Source organism: Dryobates pubescens, unplaced genomic scaffold (genome assembly GCF_014839835.1).
Source record: "Dryobates pubescens isolate bDryPub1 unplaced genomic scaffold, bDryPub1.pri scaffold_56_arrow_ctg1, whole genome shotgun sequence".
Lineage (NCBI taxonomy): Eukaryota > Metazoa > Chordata > Aves > Piciformes > Picidae > Dryobates > Dryobates pubescens.
Genome location: NW_026530778.1, coordinates 172 through 13399, shown reverse-complemented (window position 1 = coordinate 13399; position 13228 = coordinate 172). Strand labels below are relative to the sequence as shown.

The window sequence follows — 13228 nt, the reverse complement described above, 5'->3', positions numbered from 1 at the left end:
ATCACCACAAGCAGCCAGAGCTTGAGTAGCCAGGCTGGGCCTGCACTGAGTGGCATCACAACTGCTCTGCAGGAGAAGACAAAGAGTTTATTGCTTCCAAAAGCTTCCAGTGATCAGTTGGCTCAGGGCAGCCTTCAGCTCCTGGTTCCTCAGGCTATAGATGAGAGGGTTCACTGCTGGAGGCACCACTGAGTACAGAACTGACACCACCAGGTCCAGGGATGGAGAGGAGATGGAGGGGGGCTTCAAGTGGGCAAAGAAGGTAGTGCTAATAAATAGGGAGACCACAGCCAGGTGAGGGAGGCAGGTGGCAAAGGCTTTGTGGCGTCCCTGCTGAGAGGGGATCCTCAGCACTGCCCTGAAGATCTGCACATAGGACACCACAATGAACACAAACAAGACAAAGAATAAACAGACACTGGCCACAAGAAGCCAAAGTTCCCTGAGGTAGGATGTGGAGCAGGAGAGCTTGAGGATCTGGGGGATTTCACAGAAGAACTGGTGCACAGCATTGCCCTGGCAGAGGGGCAGGGAAAATGTATTGGCTGTGTGCAGGAGAGCATAAAGAACTGCACAGGCCCAGAGAGCTGCTGCCAGGTGGAGACAAACTCTGCTGCCCAGGAGGGTCTCATAGTGCAGGGGTCTGCAGATGGCAACGTAGCGATCGTAGGACATGGTGGTGAGGAGAGAAAACTCTGATGACATGAAATAGGCAAACAGAAAAACTTGAGCAGCACATTCTGCATAGGAGATGTCTCTGGTGTCCCTCAGGGAATTGGCCATGGATTTGGGCACAGTGGTGGAGATGGCACCCAGGTCAAGGAGGGCAAGGTTGAGGAGGAAGAAGTACATGGGGGTGTGGAGGTGGTGGTCCCAGGCTATGGTGCTGATGATGAGGCCATTGCCCAGCAGGGCAGCCAGGTAGATGGCCAGGAAGAGGCAGAAGTGCAGGAGCTGCAGCTGCCTTGTGCCTGGGAATGGCAGGAGGAGGAAGTGGGTGCCGGAGCTGCTGTTGGACATCTGCTGCCTGTGGGAATGTCTAAGAAAGAAAAGAAAGCAAAACTTGATGACAGACTCCTCTGAGAAGAAGCACTCCAGGGGTCACAGCAATCCCCCCGCTGAAATGGATTTGCTGTCTGCTTTGTTCTGGCTGAGGCTGCTGTGAGGAGCAGCAGCTCAGGCCATGTGCTGCAATGGACTCATCTGGGCTCTGCTACAGTGGAGCTACTGTGCCCATCAGGCTGTTCCCTCTGCCCTGCCCTTTCTCCTGTGCTGCCTTGCAGATGTTCTGCCCAAATTAGCCATTAGAACCTCCCCAGTGCAGTGCAGTGCAGCACTGCTTCAAAGGACAGTTCTGTGAACTCTTCTCTGTCCCAGCCCAGAGGTGCAGCTGTGAGAGACAGAGCAGGACACAGCCTCTCCTGAAGAGAATCAAAGGACTCTGGGAGTGGAGTGCTGACCCCCAAGGAAAGGCTCAGCACTGCCCAGTACACTGTGGCAGATCTGGGCCTTCCTGGGTGCAGCTCCACCTGGAGATGCAGCAGACAGCACCCAGAGACATCTGCAGAGAAGTACTGAGAGAGCAGCCTGAACACAGCCTCCCCCAGGGCTTCTTGGCAGCTTCCCCTCATCCCCAGCACATGTCTCTCCTGCCTGCAGCTGTCCTTGCCAGAAAAGGCTCAAGAGCACCTCAGACTCACCCTGTCAGCAACTGCAGTGACTTCTCCTCCAGTGAGCTCTCAACATCCTCCAGGCCTGGGCATCTTGAAGCTCATTCTGCTTTCTTTATCTCCCTGAGATGCCCTGGCAGTGCCCTCAGCCCTGCTGTGCTGTGCAGAGGAGCTGCTCCTGGCCAGAGCTCCATGCAGCCCAGGAGCCTGGCCCAGCTCAGCAGCAGATGATCAGCCCAGGGCATTTAAAGGAGCCCTCTGGTGGTTTTGGTGCCAGGTAAACCTCAGGGAGTGAGAGGAAGCTGATGAAACCTCTGCAGAAGTCAAAGTTAGAGTCAATCTCTGAAGTTTCTTGTAGTGATAATAGGTTCCACTGGGGGACACTACAGGGAAAGTGTCCTCAGGGTCTGGTGAAAGCAGAGAACTGAGGCAGTGCTGACAGGTCAGGACAAGCAGCTAAAAGTGGTTCTGCTGCTGAGGAAGCCTGGAGGGGTTTCGTTGATCCAAAGGGCTAAGCCCTGAACCCCTAGTCCCTGGCAAGGCAGATCCTGTCCCTCACCTGTGGCTCAGGGCTCTGCTGGGGGCAGTGGGGAGTGAGGATGATCAGTGACCAGGGTAGGACCTTGTCAGGTTTTGCTGTGGTTTGCTGCTGAAAATGAATGAACTGTACCTTTAAAAGTACTTTTTATCAGATGCTTTTACAATAAAAACCTCTCCAATTAGCTGCAGAAACCTTGGCAATAATTAGAGGTTCAGCAGTATTTAATGAGCCCCATGGAGGATTTGGGGCTGATTACATCATCCTTAGGTACTGCCAGGAGACTCTGCCAAGGTACTGCCAAGAAGCCTCTCAAGAATTCCAAGTCAGAGGCAAACTCCAAAGTACCTTGAAGCACTGATTGGCCTCACTGAGGCTTATTACTTACAAAGGCTCCCCAGGGACTCGTTAGAGCAGCTTGTTAGAGGCCAGGATTGCAGGGAGACAAATGCAAATTACAGGGGAGAAAAACTTGCCTTTGGTCTAGGAAGCAGAAAGGCCAAGCCCTGACCACTGCCCTTGGAACAGAAGAACCTCAAAGCCTCAAAGCCAAATTTCTCTTCACAGGCCTTGGTGGCAGAGGCAACTGCCCAGAGCCAAGGGGACAAAGCCCTTGGTCCTGTTTGGCCTCTTAGTATTGACAGAGCCCTTGGCCATCCCTACTGCAGCCTCTCCTCCACTGTCCCATGCCTGCAGCTCTTTCCCTTCAGGCTGCTGACACCAATCTTTCTTCCCCAGCCAGCTCTCCCCCTGCCATTTCCATCCCTTCCCTGAGCTGTCTCAGCTCTCCCTGCCCTTTCCTGACACCTCTGGATGGCCTCATGCATAGCAGCTCTTCCTTGTGAGGGATATTTCTTTGGCTCTGAACCTTCCAAGCTGTACTTTGTGGAGGTTGTGATCTCTTCCAAATCCCCAGAAGAGCTCCATCCTCTCTGAAACCACCCTTCAGCCATGTGCACACTGCTCTGGCAGTGGCCTGAGCCTCCATTCACCAGGCTGAAGCAGCTCAGGTCCCTCATCCTCTCCACAGTGATGTCAAACCCCATCCTGGCAGATCTCCTCTGCAGTTTCTGCAGTTCCTTGCTTCTTCTTCAGACTGCAGAGCCTCACATCCAGACACCAAGCATCCAGATGTGTCCACAGCCGTGCTGAGTCCATGGTGAGGAAAACTCCTGTGTCTGTGTGACCACATTCCTCCTACAACAGCCAGCTGCAGTTGGCCTTCTTCACTGTGGTCAGGCTTTACTCCATTTTATTTGGAATGATTCCTCCCAGACCCTGTGGTGCCTCTCTGCCTGGGGCAGTTCCATACTAACAGGGACCCATTTTGTGCTGGGATGGGTCCCAGTCTGTCAGGGAGTGTGTAAGGTGATACAGTTTGTACTGGGATGAGCTCCAGATTGTCGGCGATGGAGACTGAAGTCAATACAGATGACCAATATGGTTGAGTATTGTTCCTTTATTGTTCCAGTGTTGTACGAATATAGTGCAAGTATAGCATTGTATAGTGCTAATTTAGAGCTAATATGGAGAACTAATAATAGAGAGTGCGTATTAAGGGAACCTCTACAGCTTATACAGACTCAGAGAGCATCGTTGGCTTAGCTTTATTGGCTCCCCACGAGTGACCACACATCCTACTGTTATAGATTATTGGTCACACTACTAATGACACGTGAGGTTGTTGATGCAGGTGTGCGTCCTGTTATTCCCAGATAACTCTCTGTGTTTATAGCTACCAGTGCCCTGCTTTAGTTATATGCTGCAGGCACAGCACTGTTTTGCTACACTGCTAGCTACTTCTGCACTTATGCTGAGCATGGCCTACCACCATCTCAGGCTCTAGGCCTATACTGCCAGATTGCTCACACTGCTTATTGCCACCATTGCCACATTCATGCAGTGGGAACTTCAGTTCTAAAGCTTGAAAATCTGCACCTTTCTGAAGACAACAGCTTGTAAACAATGGAAGAAGAGTGGCTTTGCCCCTGCTGTCTGTTTCCAGTTCCCCTCCTCCTCCTCCTTCTGTCTCTCTTATCTCTCTCCCTTGCTTGCAGTCTTTTGCAGCTCTGCAGAATTACAGAATTACCGAATCACCAAGGTTAGAAGAGACCTCAAAGATCATCAAGTCCAACCTGTCACCACAGACCTCATGACTAAACCATGGCACCAAGTGCCATGTCCAATCTGCTCTTGAAGACCTTCAGGGATGGTGACTCCACCACCTCCCTGCCAGCCCAATCCAATGGCTAACAGCTCTCTCAGTGATGAACTTTCTCCTCACCTCCAGCCTAAACTTCCCCTGGCATAGCTTGAGACTGTGTCCTCTTGTTCTGGTGCTGGATGCCTAGGAGAAGAGACCAACCCCCACCTGGCTACAACCTCCCTTCAGGGAGTTGTAGACATCAATGAGTTCTCCCCTGACCCTCCTCTTCTCCAGGCTAAACAACCCCAGCTCCCTCAGCCTCTCCTCATAGGGCTTGTGTTCCAAACCCCTCACCAACTTTGTTGCCTTTCTCTGGACATGTTCCAGCAACTCAACATCTTTCCTAAACTGAGGGGACCAGAACTGGACACAGTGCTCAAGGTGTGGCCTAATCAGTGCTGAGGACAGCAGCAGAATGAATTCCCTGCTCCTGCTGGACACATTGTTCCTGATACAGGCCAGGACGCCACTGGCCGCCTTGGCTGCCTGGGCACACTGCAGGCTCATGTTCAGCCTACTGTCAACCAGTACCCCCAGGTCCCATTCTGCCTGGCTACTCTCCAGCCACTCTGACCCCAGGCTGTAACACTGCATGGGGTTGTTGTGGCCAATGTGCAGAACCCAGCACTTGGATGTGTTCAATCTCATGACCTTGGACTGTCCAGCCTGTCAAGGTCCCTCTGCAGAGCCTCTCTACCCTCCAGCAGATCAACTCCTGCCCCCAGCTTGGTGTCATCTGCAAATTTACTGATGATGGACTCGATGCCCTCATCCAGATCATCAATAAAGACGTTAAAGAACACGGGGCCCAGCACTGATCCTTGGGGCACACCACTAGTGCCTGGCTGCCAGCTGGATGTGGCACCATTCACCACCACTCTCTGGGCTCGGCCCTCCAGCCAGTTCCTAACCCAGCTCAGAGTGCTGCTGTCCAAGCCATGGGCTGACAGCTTGGCCAGGAGTTTGCTATGGGGGACAGTGTTGAAGGCCTTGCTGAGGTCCAGGTAGACTACATCCATGGGTACTATTAGCCAAACACCAAACTCAGCTGTGAGAGGCAATGCACCCAGATGGACTGTCCAGACTGTCTATTATCTGAGGAAGGAGGTGGATGTGGAAAGTTTAATCCATCTGACTGGTGCCTAAAGATTGAGGACAATGGGGAGGCAGCAATAAATATAGCCACCAACAGCAGGAAAATAGCTCATGGACCAGTCCAAACCCAGCAAGGACTGGAATGGGACACATTGTCTTGGTTGCCTGGTGGGCCATGGGTCAAACGAGTGCCATTCTTCTCTCTTTGTGCAACAGCAGCTCTAATCTTTCTACCATGTCTGATACCCTGGTTTGTATGGCTTATCCATCCTGCAGTCAGGCAGGTGCAGGTTGTAGCCATCTCAAGTGAGCCAGAAAAGGCTACAAAAAAGAGCAGTATGATGTATCTGCAAATAAGACCAACATCAGAAATGAGCCAAGAGGAAAGGATTAAGTAAATGGGGAATTAATTTTGTAATGACAACTACTAAAGCAAGAAGAGGAGGGATTGATGGGATCAAAAGGAGGTAGTGTCCTTACAAAGGAAGAATTGGCTAAGAGGGAGTTGGAAGAGAAAGGGAGGAACCAGACAGTTCCCCTTCTCTATGTGTATGTAAATCACAAAGGGGCCTTTGCTAAGTCCCTTCTCTTGAACCTTGCTGTAAATCAGTAGGGGTCTGTCCAAAGAGAGCAGACACTGAACACAGCCTGAACTGCTGAGCTTTTAGGCCAGAGCACAGGCTTAACAGACTACTGAATATTAACTTCCCCACCCAGAGAAGTGGAGAACCTAATTTAAATGAGCATAGGATGTATGAAGCAGGGAGGGTTCGTGTGAAGGGGGACATGGAGCAGGGGGTTCAGGAAAGACTAAATCCTGAGTACCTGAGCCTGTGGTGAAAGGGAGAGGGAAATCTGCACACAGAAATGGAGGATGAAAGGGGAGCTGTGCCTTCAGCAATGAGAGAGACCCCACAGGGAACTGTCCTGTGGACTCTCCCTTTATTCAAATAAAGTTTTACCAGACTCCTCTGTCTCTGTTATGAACTTCTAGATGGGAAGAAGTTTTCCTTGCATGCTGCACACCCAGGGAGCACAGCTGCTCCTGCCTGCAGTCTCTGGGTCACAGCAGACAGGACAGCACTGAAGCAGAAATGGTCTGAAGAAAGACTCTGGTGGGGGAACAACATTCTCACAAGGGTCACACAACCAGCAGCAGCCAAACAGAGAGAAACCAGACTGTGAGTGACATCAGAACTGCTCTGCAGGAGAGGACAAAGAATTTATTGTTTCTGAAACCATCCAGGGATCATTTTCCTCAGGGCAGCCTTGAGCTCCTGGTTCCTCAGGCTGTAGATGAGAGGGTTCACTGCTGGAGGCACCACTGAGTACAGAACTGACACTACCAGGTCCAGGGATGGGGAGGAGATGGAGGAGGGCTTCAGGTGGACAAAGGTGCCAGGGCCAAGAAAAAGTGAGACCACAGCCAGGTGAGGGAGGCAGGTGGCAAAGGCTTTGTGGCGTCCCTGCTGAGAGGGGATCCTCAGCACTGCCCTAAAGATCTGCACATAGGACACCATAATAAACACAAAACAAACAAATAATAAACAGGTGCTGACCACAATAAACCAAAATTCCCTGAAGTAGGATGTGGAGCAGGAGAGCTTGAGGATCTGGGGGATTTCACAGAAGAACTGGTCCACAGCATTGCCCTGGCAGAGGGGCAGGGAAAATGTATTGGCTGTGTGCAGCAGAGCATAGAGGAAGCCACAGGCCCAGACAGTTGCTGCCAGGTGGAGACAAACTCTGCTGCCCAGGAGGGTCTCATAGTGCAGGGGTCTGCAGATGGCAACGTAGCGATCGTAGGACATGGTGGTGAGGAGAAAATACTCTGCTGACATGAAAAAGAGAAAGAAAAATAGCTGAGAAGCACATCCTCCATAGGAGATGTCTCTGATGTTCCTGTGGGAATTGGCCATGGATTTGGGCACAGTAGTGGAGATGGCACCCAGGTCAGTGAGGGCAAGGTTGAGGAGGAAGAAGTACATGGGGGTGTGGAGGTGGTGGTCCCAGGCTATGGTGGTGATGATGAGGCCATTGCCCAGCAGGGCAGCCAGGTAGATGGCCAGGAAGAGGCAGAAGTGCAGGAGCTGCAGCTGCCTTGTGCCTGGGAATGGCAGGAGGAGGAAGTGGGTGCTGGAGCTGCTGTTGGCCCTCTGCTGCCTCTGGCCATGGAGACCTGTCCAAGGCAGTGACAAGTTAGGGCACACTTCTCTCAGCCTCATTGTAACCCCTGTCCCTGAGTTGCATGAGGAATGGATCAGCTTAGTCTCATCACTACCAACCCATAGCATAGTTCATCACAGCTTCAAATGCAGCAAGGACCCAGAATTGCCATGAAGATTCCTCTGGTGTCAGAACAGAAAGTGACCAACAGCCCAATCCCAGAGAACAAGAGTTCCATTGTGGTGGGTTGAAATTTCCTCCAGCATTAGCTTTGCCAGAGCAGCTCAGTTAGAAGCAAATGAAGCTGTATTGACAAGCAAGAGCTACACTCTACAATGGAATGCAATGAACAGGTACAGAACATCCAGGAGTGACAATATGAGACAGGTATTTACAAATATCAAATGACACAAACCCCCCTGCTCAGAGACCAGGGAAGCCATTCCACTGCCCCTAACCTCTACCTCCCTGTTCCAAGAGAGAACAAAGGAGTGGAGAGAGAAAAAAAGCAGTGGGTTAGACGTAGCCAAGGCCAGCCAAAGCAGGTGATCTCTCCAAGAGTGAAGCAAAACAGCTGAGATCAGAAGAGAAGAGAGGGAAGAGGAGCTGTACCAGAAGCCTTCTCCTTCCCCAGCTCTGCTCACTGCTGCTCACAGGATGGAACTGAAGGGCTTTGGTCCTCCTTCTGTGTGCACACTCCAGGAGCCTTCAGCTGAGCATCAGCTGCCGAGATGGAGATGCCTCCAGGAGCTACAGCTGCAGTGTCCTGCACCCACAGCCTCACCATGTCTGTGACTGCAGTGACTTCTCCTCTAGTGAGCTCTCAGCATCCTCCCAGTCCTGGCCACCTCGAGGCTGTTTCTGCCTTCATCATCTCCCTGAGATCCTCTAGCAGTGTCCTCAGCCCTGCTGTGCTGTGCAGTGGAGCTCCTGGACAGAGCTATCTCGTGCAGTACTGCCTGCTTGCCAGCAGCACCTTCCAGCCCAGAAGCCTGGCCTCGCTCACCACAACAGAACCAGCCCAGGTATTTTAAAGGAGCACTCTGTTGGCTTTGATGCCAAGTCCATGAACCTCAGAGACTGAGAAGGTGATGAAACCTCTCCAGAAATCACAGCTGGTTTCAAACTCTGAAGTTTCTTCTACTGTTAATGGCTCCCAGAGAAGCATAATGGGAAAGGGTCCCCAGGGTCTGCTTAGAGCAGAAGGAGACAGTGGATGCAAGGGAAGCATCACTGGAGGCACTGAAGCATCTCCATGCTCTGGTGAGACCAGAGAACTGAGGCAGTGCTGACAGGTCAGGACAAGCAGCTCAAGGTGGCTCTGCTGCTGAGCAAACCTGGAGGGGTTTCATTGATGCAAGGAGCCAAGCCCTGACCCCCAGCCCCTGGCAAGGCAGATCCTGTCACTCACCTGTGGCTCAGGGATCTGCTTGGGAGCAGTGGGGAGTGAGGATGAGCAGTGACCAGGGTGGGACCTTGACAGGTTTTGCTATGATTTGCTGCTGAAAAGTAGTGAAATGTACCTTTAAAAATACTTTCTATCAGATGCTTTGTGCACTAAAAACCTCTCCAATTAGCTGCAGAAACCTTGGCAGTAATTAGAGGTTCAGCAGTATTTAATGAGCCCCATGGAGTATTTGGGGCTGATGACATCATCCTTAGGTACTGCCAGGAGACTCTGCCAAGGTACTGCCAAGAAGCCTCTCAAGAAGTCCAAGTCAGAAGCAAACTCCAAAGTACCTTGAAGAACTGATTGGCCTCACTGAGGCTTGTTACTGACAAAGGCTCCCCAGGGACTCGTTAGAGCAGCTTGTTAGAGGCCAGGATTGCAGGGAGAAAAAAGCAAAATACAGGGCAGAAAAACTTGCCTTTGGTCTAGGAAGCAGAAAGGCCAAGCCCTGACCACTGCCCTTGGAACAGAAGAACCTCAAAGCCTCAAAGCCAAGTTTCTCCTCACAGGCCTTGGTGGCAGAGGCAACTGCCCAGAGCCAAGGGGACAAAGACCTTGTTCCTGTTGGGCCTCTCAGCCTTGTCAGAGCCCTTAGCCATCCCTACTGCAGCCTCTCCTCCACTGTCCCCTGCCTGCAGCTCTTTCCCTTCAGGCTGCTGACACCAATCTTGCTACCCTAATCAGCTCTCCCCCTGCCATTTCCATCCCTTCCCTGAGCTGTCTCAGCTCTCCCTGCCATTTCCTGACACCTCTGGATGGCCTCATGCATAGCAGCTCTGCCCTCTGAGGGACATTTCTTTGGCCTCACCTCCACTCTGAACCTTCCAAGCTGCACTGTGTGGAGGTTTGGGAAAAGTCTGAACACAACTGGTGACCAAACCAATGTCTTGTGACAAAACCAAGAGATTCCAAAACAGGCAGTGAAAGGTGAGGAGAACTTCTCCTGGCTAGCTGATGGAAGGGAAAACTCAAGGTTCTCCAAACAAACAACAGGAAGAAGTGACTCAGAGAACTGGAAAAACTCAACAGCTGAGGCTGTGCAGTGCTGGTGGTCAAGAAAATGATGACACCAAGATGTGCTCAAGCAGCAGCCAGCAGCAGAGGCCACTTGATTCCTACACATCATGGCTTATATATTTTCCTTTCTGTGTCCATGTGCCCTTTGTACTTAAGTGGTTGGTTTAGGCTTGGTGTCCAGGCACATCTCTCCTCCTTTTGGTGGCCTGGGGAATTCTTTCTGTTTCTTCCTTTGTTGTTCACAGATCTTCTTTCCTGGTGTTGTTTACATTCCTGATTCAAGGGCAGAGCTCTGCTCAGTTCAAGGTTAAAGCTGCCCATGGCCACCTGCTTTATCTACAATTCCTCCTTTTTGCCCAGGGCTCCTTATCTTCTGCAGGGCCCTTTGCAGACATGAGAATGAACAGGGCTCTACCAACACAAGGATTAATCCAATCAGCAATATTTACAAACCCAGTTTGTAATACTCTTCTGTTTATGTTTAGAATGATCACTTTAGTGTGTACATGTTGCAGTTTGAGCTGGGTGCCCCCCTGATGTGTTCATTTCCTGTGTCCAGAAGTCCAGCCCAGAGGGGTGGACACAGGAAATTGTGTGTATTTCCTACCATGATTCTTTGCACCACTATAAGATTCAGTGCTGGGTCTGGCACTTTGTCTTTCTTCCTCCTCTGCCAGCCAGTAACTGGGGGAGATATCTGCTGGCTTTGGGCCTGGCTAGGCCCAAGGCCACGGGGGGATGGGCACTCTCAGACCTGGCCAGCTGAGACTAACCCAGCAGAGGGAGGGGGAAGAAGGAGCCCTGGGGGTCTTGGGTGTACCCTCAGGTGGGAATGGGATGCCTCTGGGTTTGTTTTGGGATCTTTCTTTGTCAATGTGCTTTGGGTTGTCTGTAAACATTCAATGCTTTCCATTTAAACTTTCATCACTTTAGCAATCCATTTGTCCTGAGTGTTTATTCCTGCCCGTGGTGGGGGGAGGGGGCTGCCTCAACCCAGCAAATTCTTGGTATCAGAGGATGGTTGTAGTGGGGAGGGGGTCTGCCTCTAACCCTCCACAGTAATCGTGACCCCTCTGAGAGGGCCTTTCCAGCACCAAAAATTATCCCTTTTTCCTTTGCAGTTCTCAGGGACTGGGGACACCAGCAGCAACCAACACCTCCTGCCCTTCTGAACACCAATTATTGCCAGCACCTGAGAGCCAGAACCCAACAGGAAGCCTCTGATGTTGCCATCTGAACTTCAGGCCCTGTAGTACTTTGCTCCAGCCAGCACTGTCCCTGTGAAGGTGGCATGAGGCAGGGTGGTGTGGAGTAATGGCGGCAAATTTTCAACTTAACCTTTGATATTGCCAAGCCCTCATTCTGTGCCACCTGCACCATGCCCAGCAGCAATCAGCAGCACACCTCAGGCACTGTCCATTCTCACTCCACAGGAGGTGGCTTTGCAGGACCCAGAGGGCTGCTCACTGCAGGTGCTCTGCAGCTCCACTCTGTTCCAGCACAGTCTGGATCAGTCCATGCCCAGTCCAAATGCTGCAAATGCTGGGGCTGTGTTTCCACCTCTGGGGCAACTGAGTCCAGTGACTCCTTCCACGCCTCCAAGTGAAAGTGAACTGTGGCTTGCATCCCAGTACTCAGCTTCCAAAACATCCAGGTGTGGGGATCTGTAGGTAGTTAGGGTCCAGCAGCCGGAAGATCTCACGCTGTGTGGGAAGATAGAGCCCCTCTCCTGATAGATGATGTAAGCAGATGGAAGTGACGTTGTAAACCAAAGCTATATAATACTGTGTCACCTACAAGTAAATGCCATTTGCCATCCACCACATTGGTGTCTGCGAGCTGATGGACCGAGCGGCCCGGACGTGGTCATCGCGTCGTCCCTGAACCAGGTCGCCACACCTACGACAGGCAACAGGGATACAAGTTCTCAGGACCTGCAAGGAGGAGGGGTACCTTGTGCAGATTGCCTTGTGCAGTAATTCCCCAGAGCCATGAGAAGGATGGAAGCTCTCGTGAAGGTCATATCCCAGTTACATAAGCAGTGGGGTATTGAGTGTAAGCCTAAAGATTTTACCCTCGCAGTTGCAAGGCTGTTACAACTTGGGGTCACTGACCAGCCGGTGGATGTTCTCCACCCAGAGGTGTGGGATAAATGTACTAAAGCGTTAGCCGAGGAGACGGAGTCCTCGGGTTGTGGGAAAAATCTTAAGTCGTGGGGGAGAGTTGAACAGGCCCTAAAGAAAGCTATACAAGAGCAGGAAACTTGGAGGGCAGCACAAGAGTGTTTACTGGCCACCCCGAAATTGGAGTTGGGGCACCACGCAGACTCCGTACCCCCCAGCCGGCGATGATTCTGTGCAGTCTAAATATTCACGAGAGGGCTGCACACCCCTTCCGTCCCTGCATCGCTCACCCCCTCAACCCCCAAACCCTGACCCCCTGAACTGGATGTGTTCTGGAGCAGGGATTATGGTATGGAATAAGGGGTGGTCTCTTCTTTCCCCGCTGATTCTGCCAAGCCCGTTCCCTTGGCTGTGGTTTCGCTGGATAGTAGGTAGGGACAGTGGGAATCTCGTTCATCCATTCATGCGCGTCACTAATTAGATGATGAGGCATTTGGCTATTTATCGAACATGCCGGAGCATGTCACTTTCCGGGTTAAGTAAGGGTGGCCCGTCCACCCGTCGGTGCCGGATGTTAAGTCGGCGCTACCGATTAGATGCCGTTCATCGGTACGTGACGTCGTCATGATATTATAATCATTACGAGTTCCCACTGTAGGGGAAGGCGAGTGCCATTCCCCCCCATCAGGTGTTACGCAACACCGTCATTTGGCTTTAGTCATATCCAGTTCCCACATTTGGGTAAGTCACGTCAAGTGTGCCACATCCAGTTTCCGTCAATTCCAAGTGAGAGTAGTCTCTGCCAGATGCCCTCCCCTCAAAGAGCATCTGACATTGCCCAACTATACCTCGCCGTGGGCCAGGCGCCAGCGTGACGACTAAATCGCCACTAAAGTTTGTATCTCAACCAGCCAACGGGACGCTGGCTGGGAGGCCGGAGCATGAGAACCATGCTCCGGTGAC

The 13228-nt window shown here is 51.8% G+C and overlaps 2 protein-coding genes across 2 annotated transcripts; both read right to left on the bottom strand.

Annotated features, from left to right (window-relative positions):
• Positions 1–87: 87 nt before the first annotated feature.
• On the bottom strand, positions 88–1032 carry LOC128899763 (olfactory receptor 14A16-like). Its single transcript, XM_054179445.1, has one exon. The coding sequence runs from the start codon at positions 1018–1020 to the stop codon at positions 88–90; it is 933 nt and encodes a 310-aa protein (XP_054035420.1). The 5' UTR covers positions 1021–1032.
• A 5700-nt stretch (positions 1033–6732) lies between these two features.
• On the bottom strand, positions 6733–7671 carry LOC128899764 (olfactory receptor 14A16-like; the record flags this gene model as incomplete). Its single annotated transcript, XM_054179446.1, has 1 exon — positions 6733–7671. A coding segment is annotated over one exon (939 nt), but the record flags the coding sequence as incomplete, so codon positions are not given.
• Positions 7672–13228: the final 5557 nt, after the last annotated feature.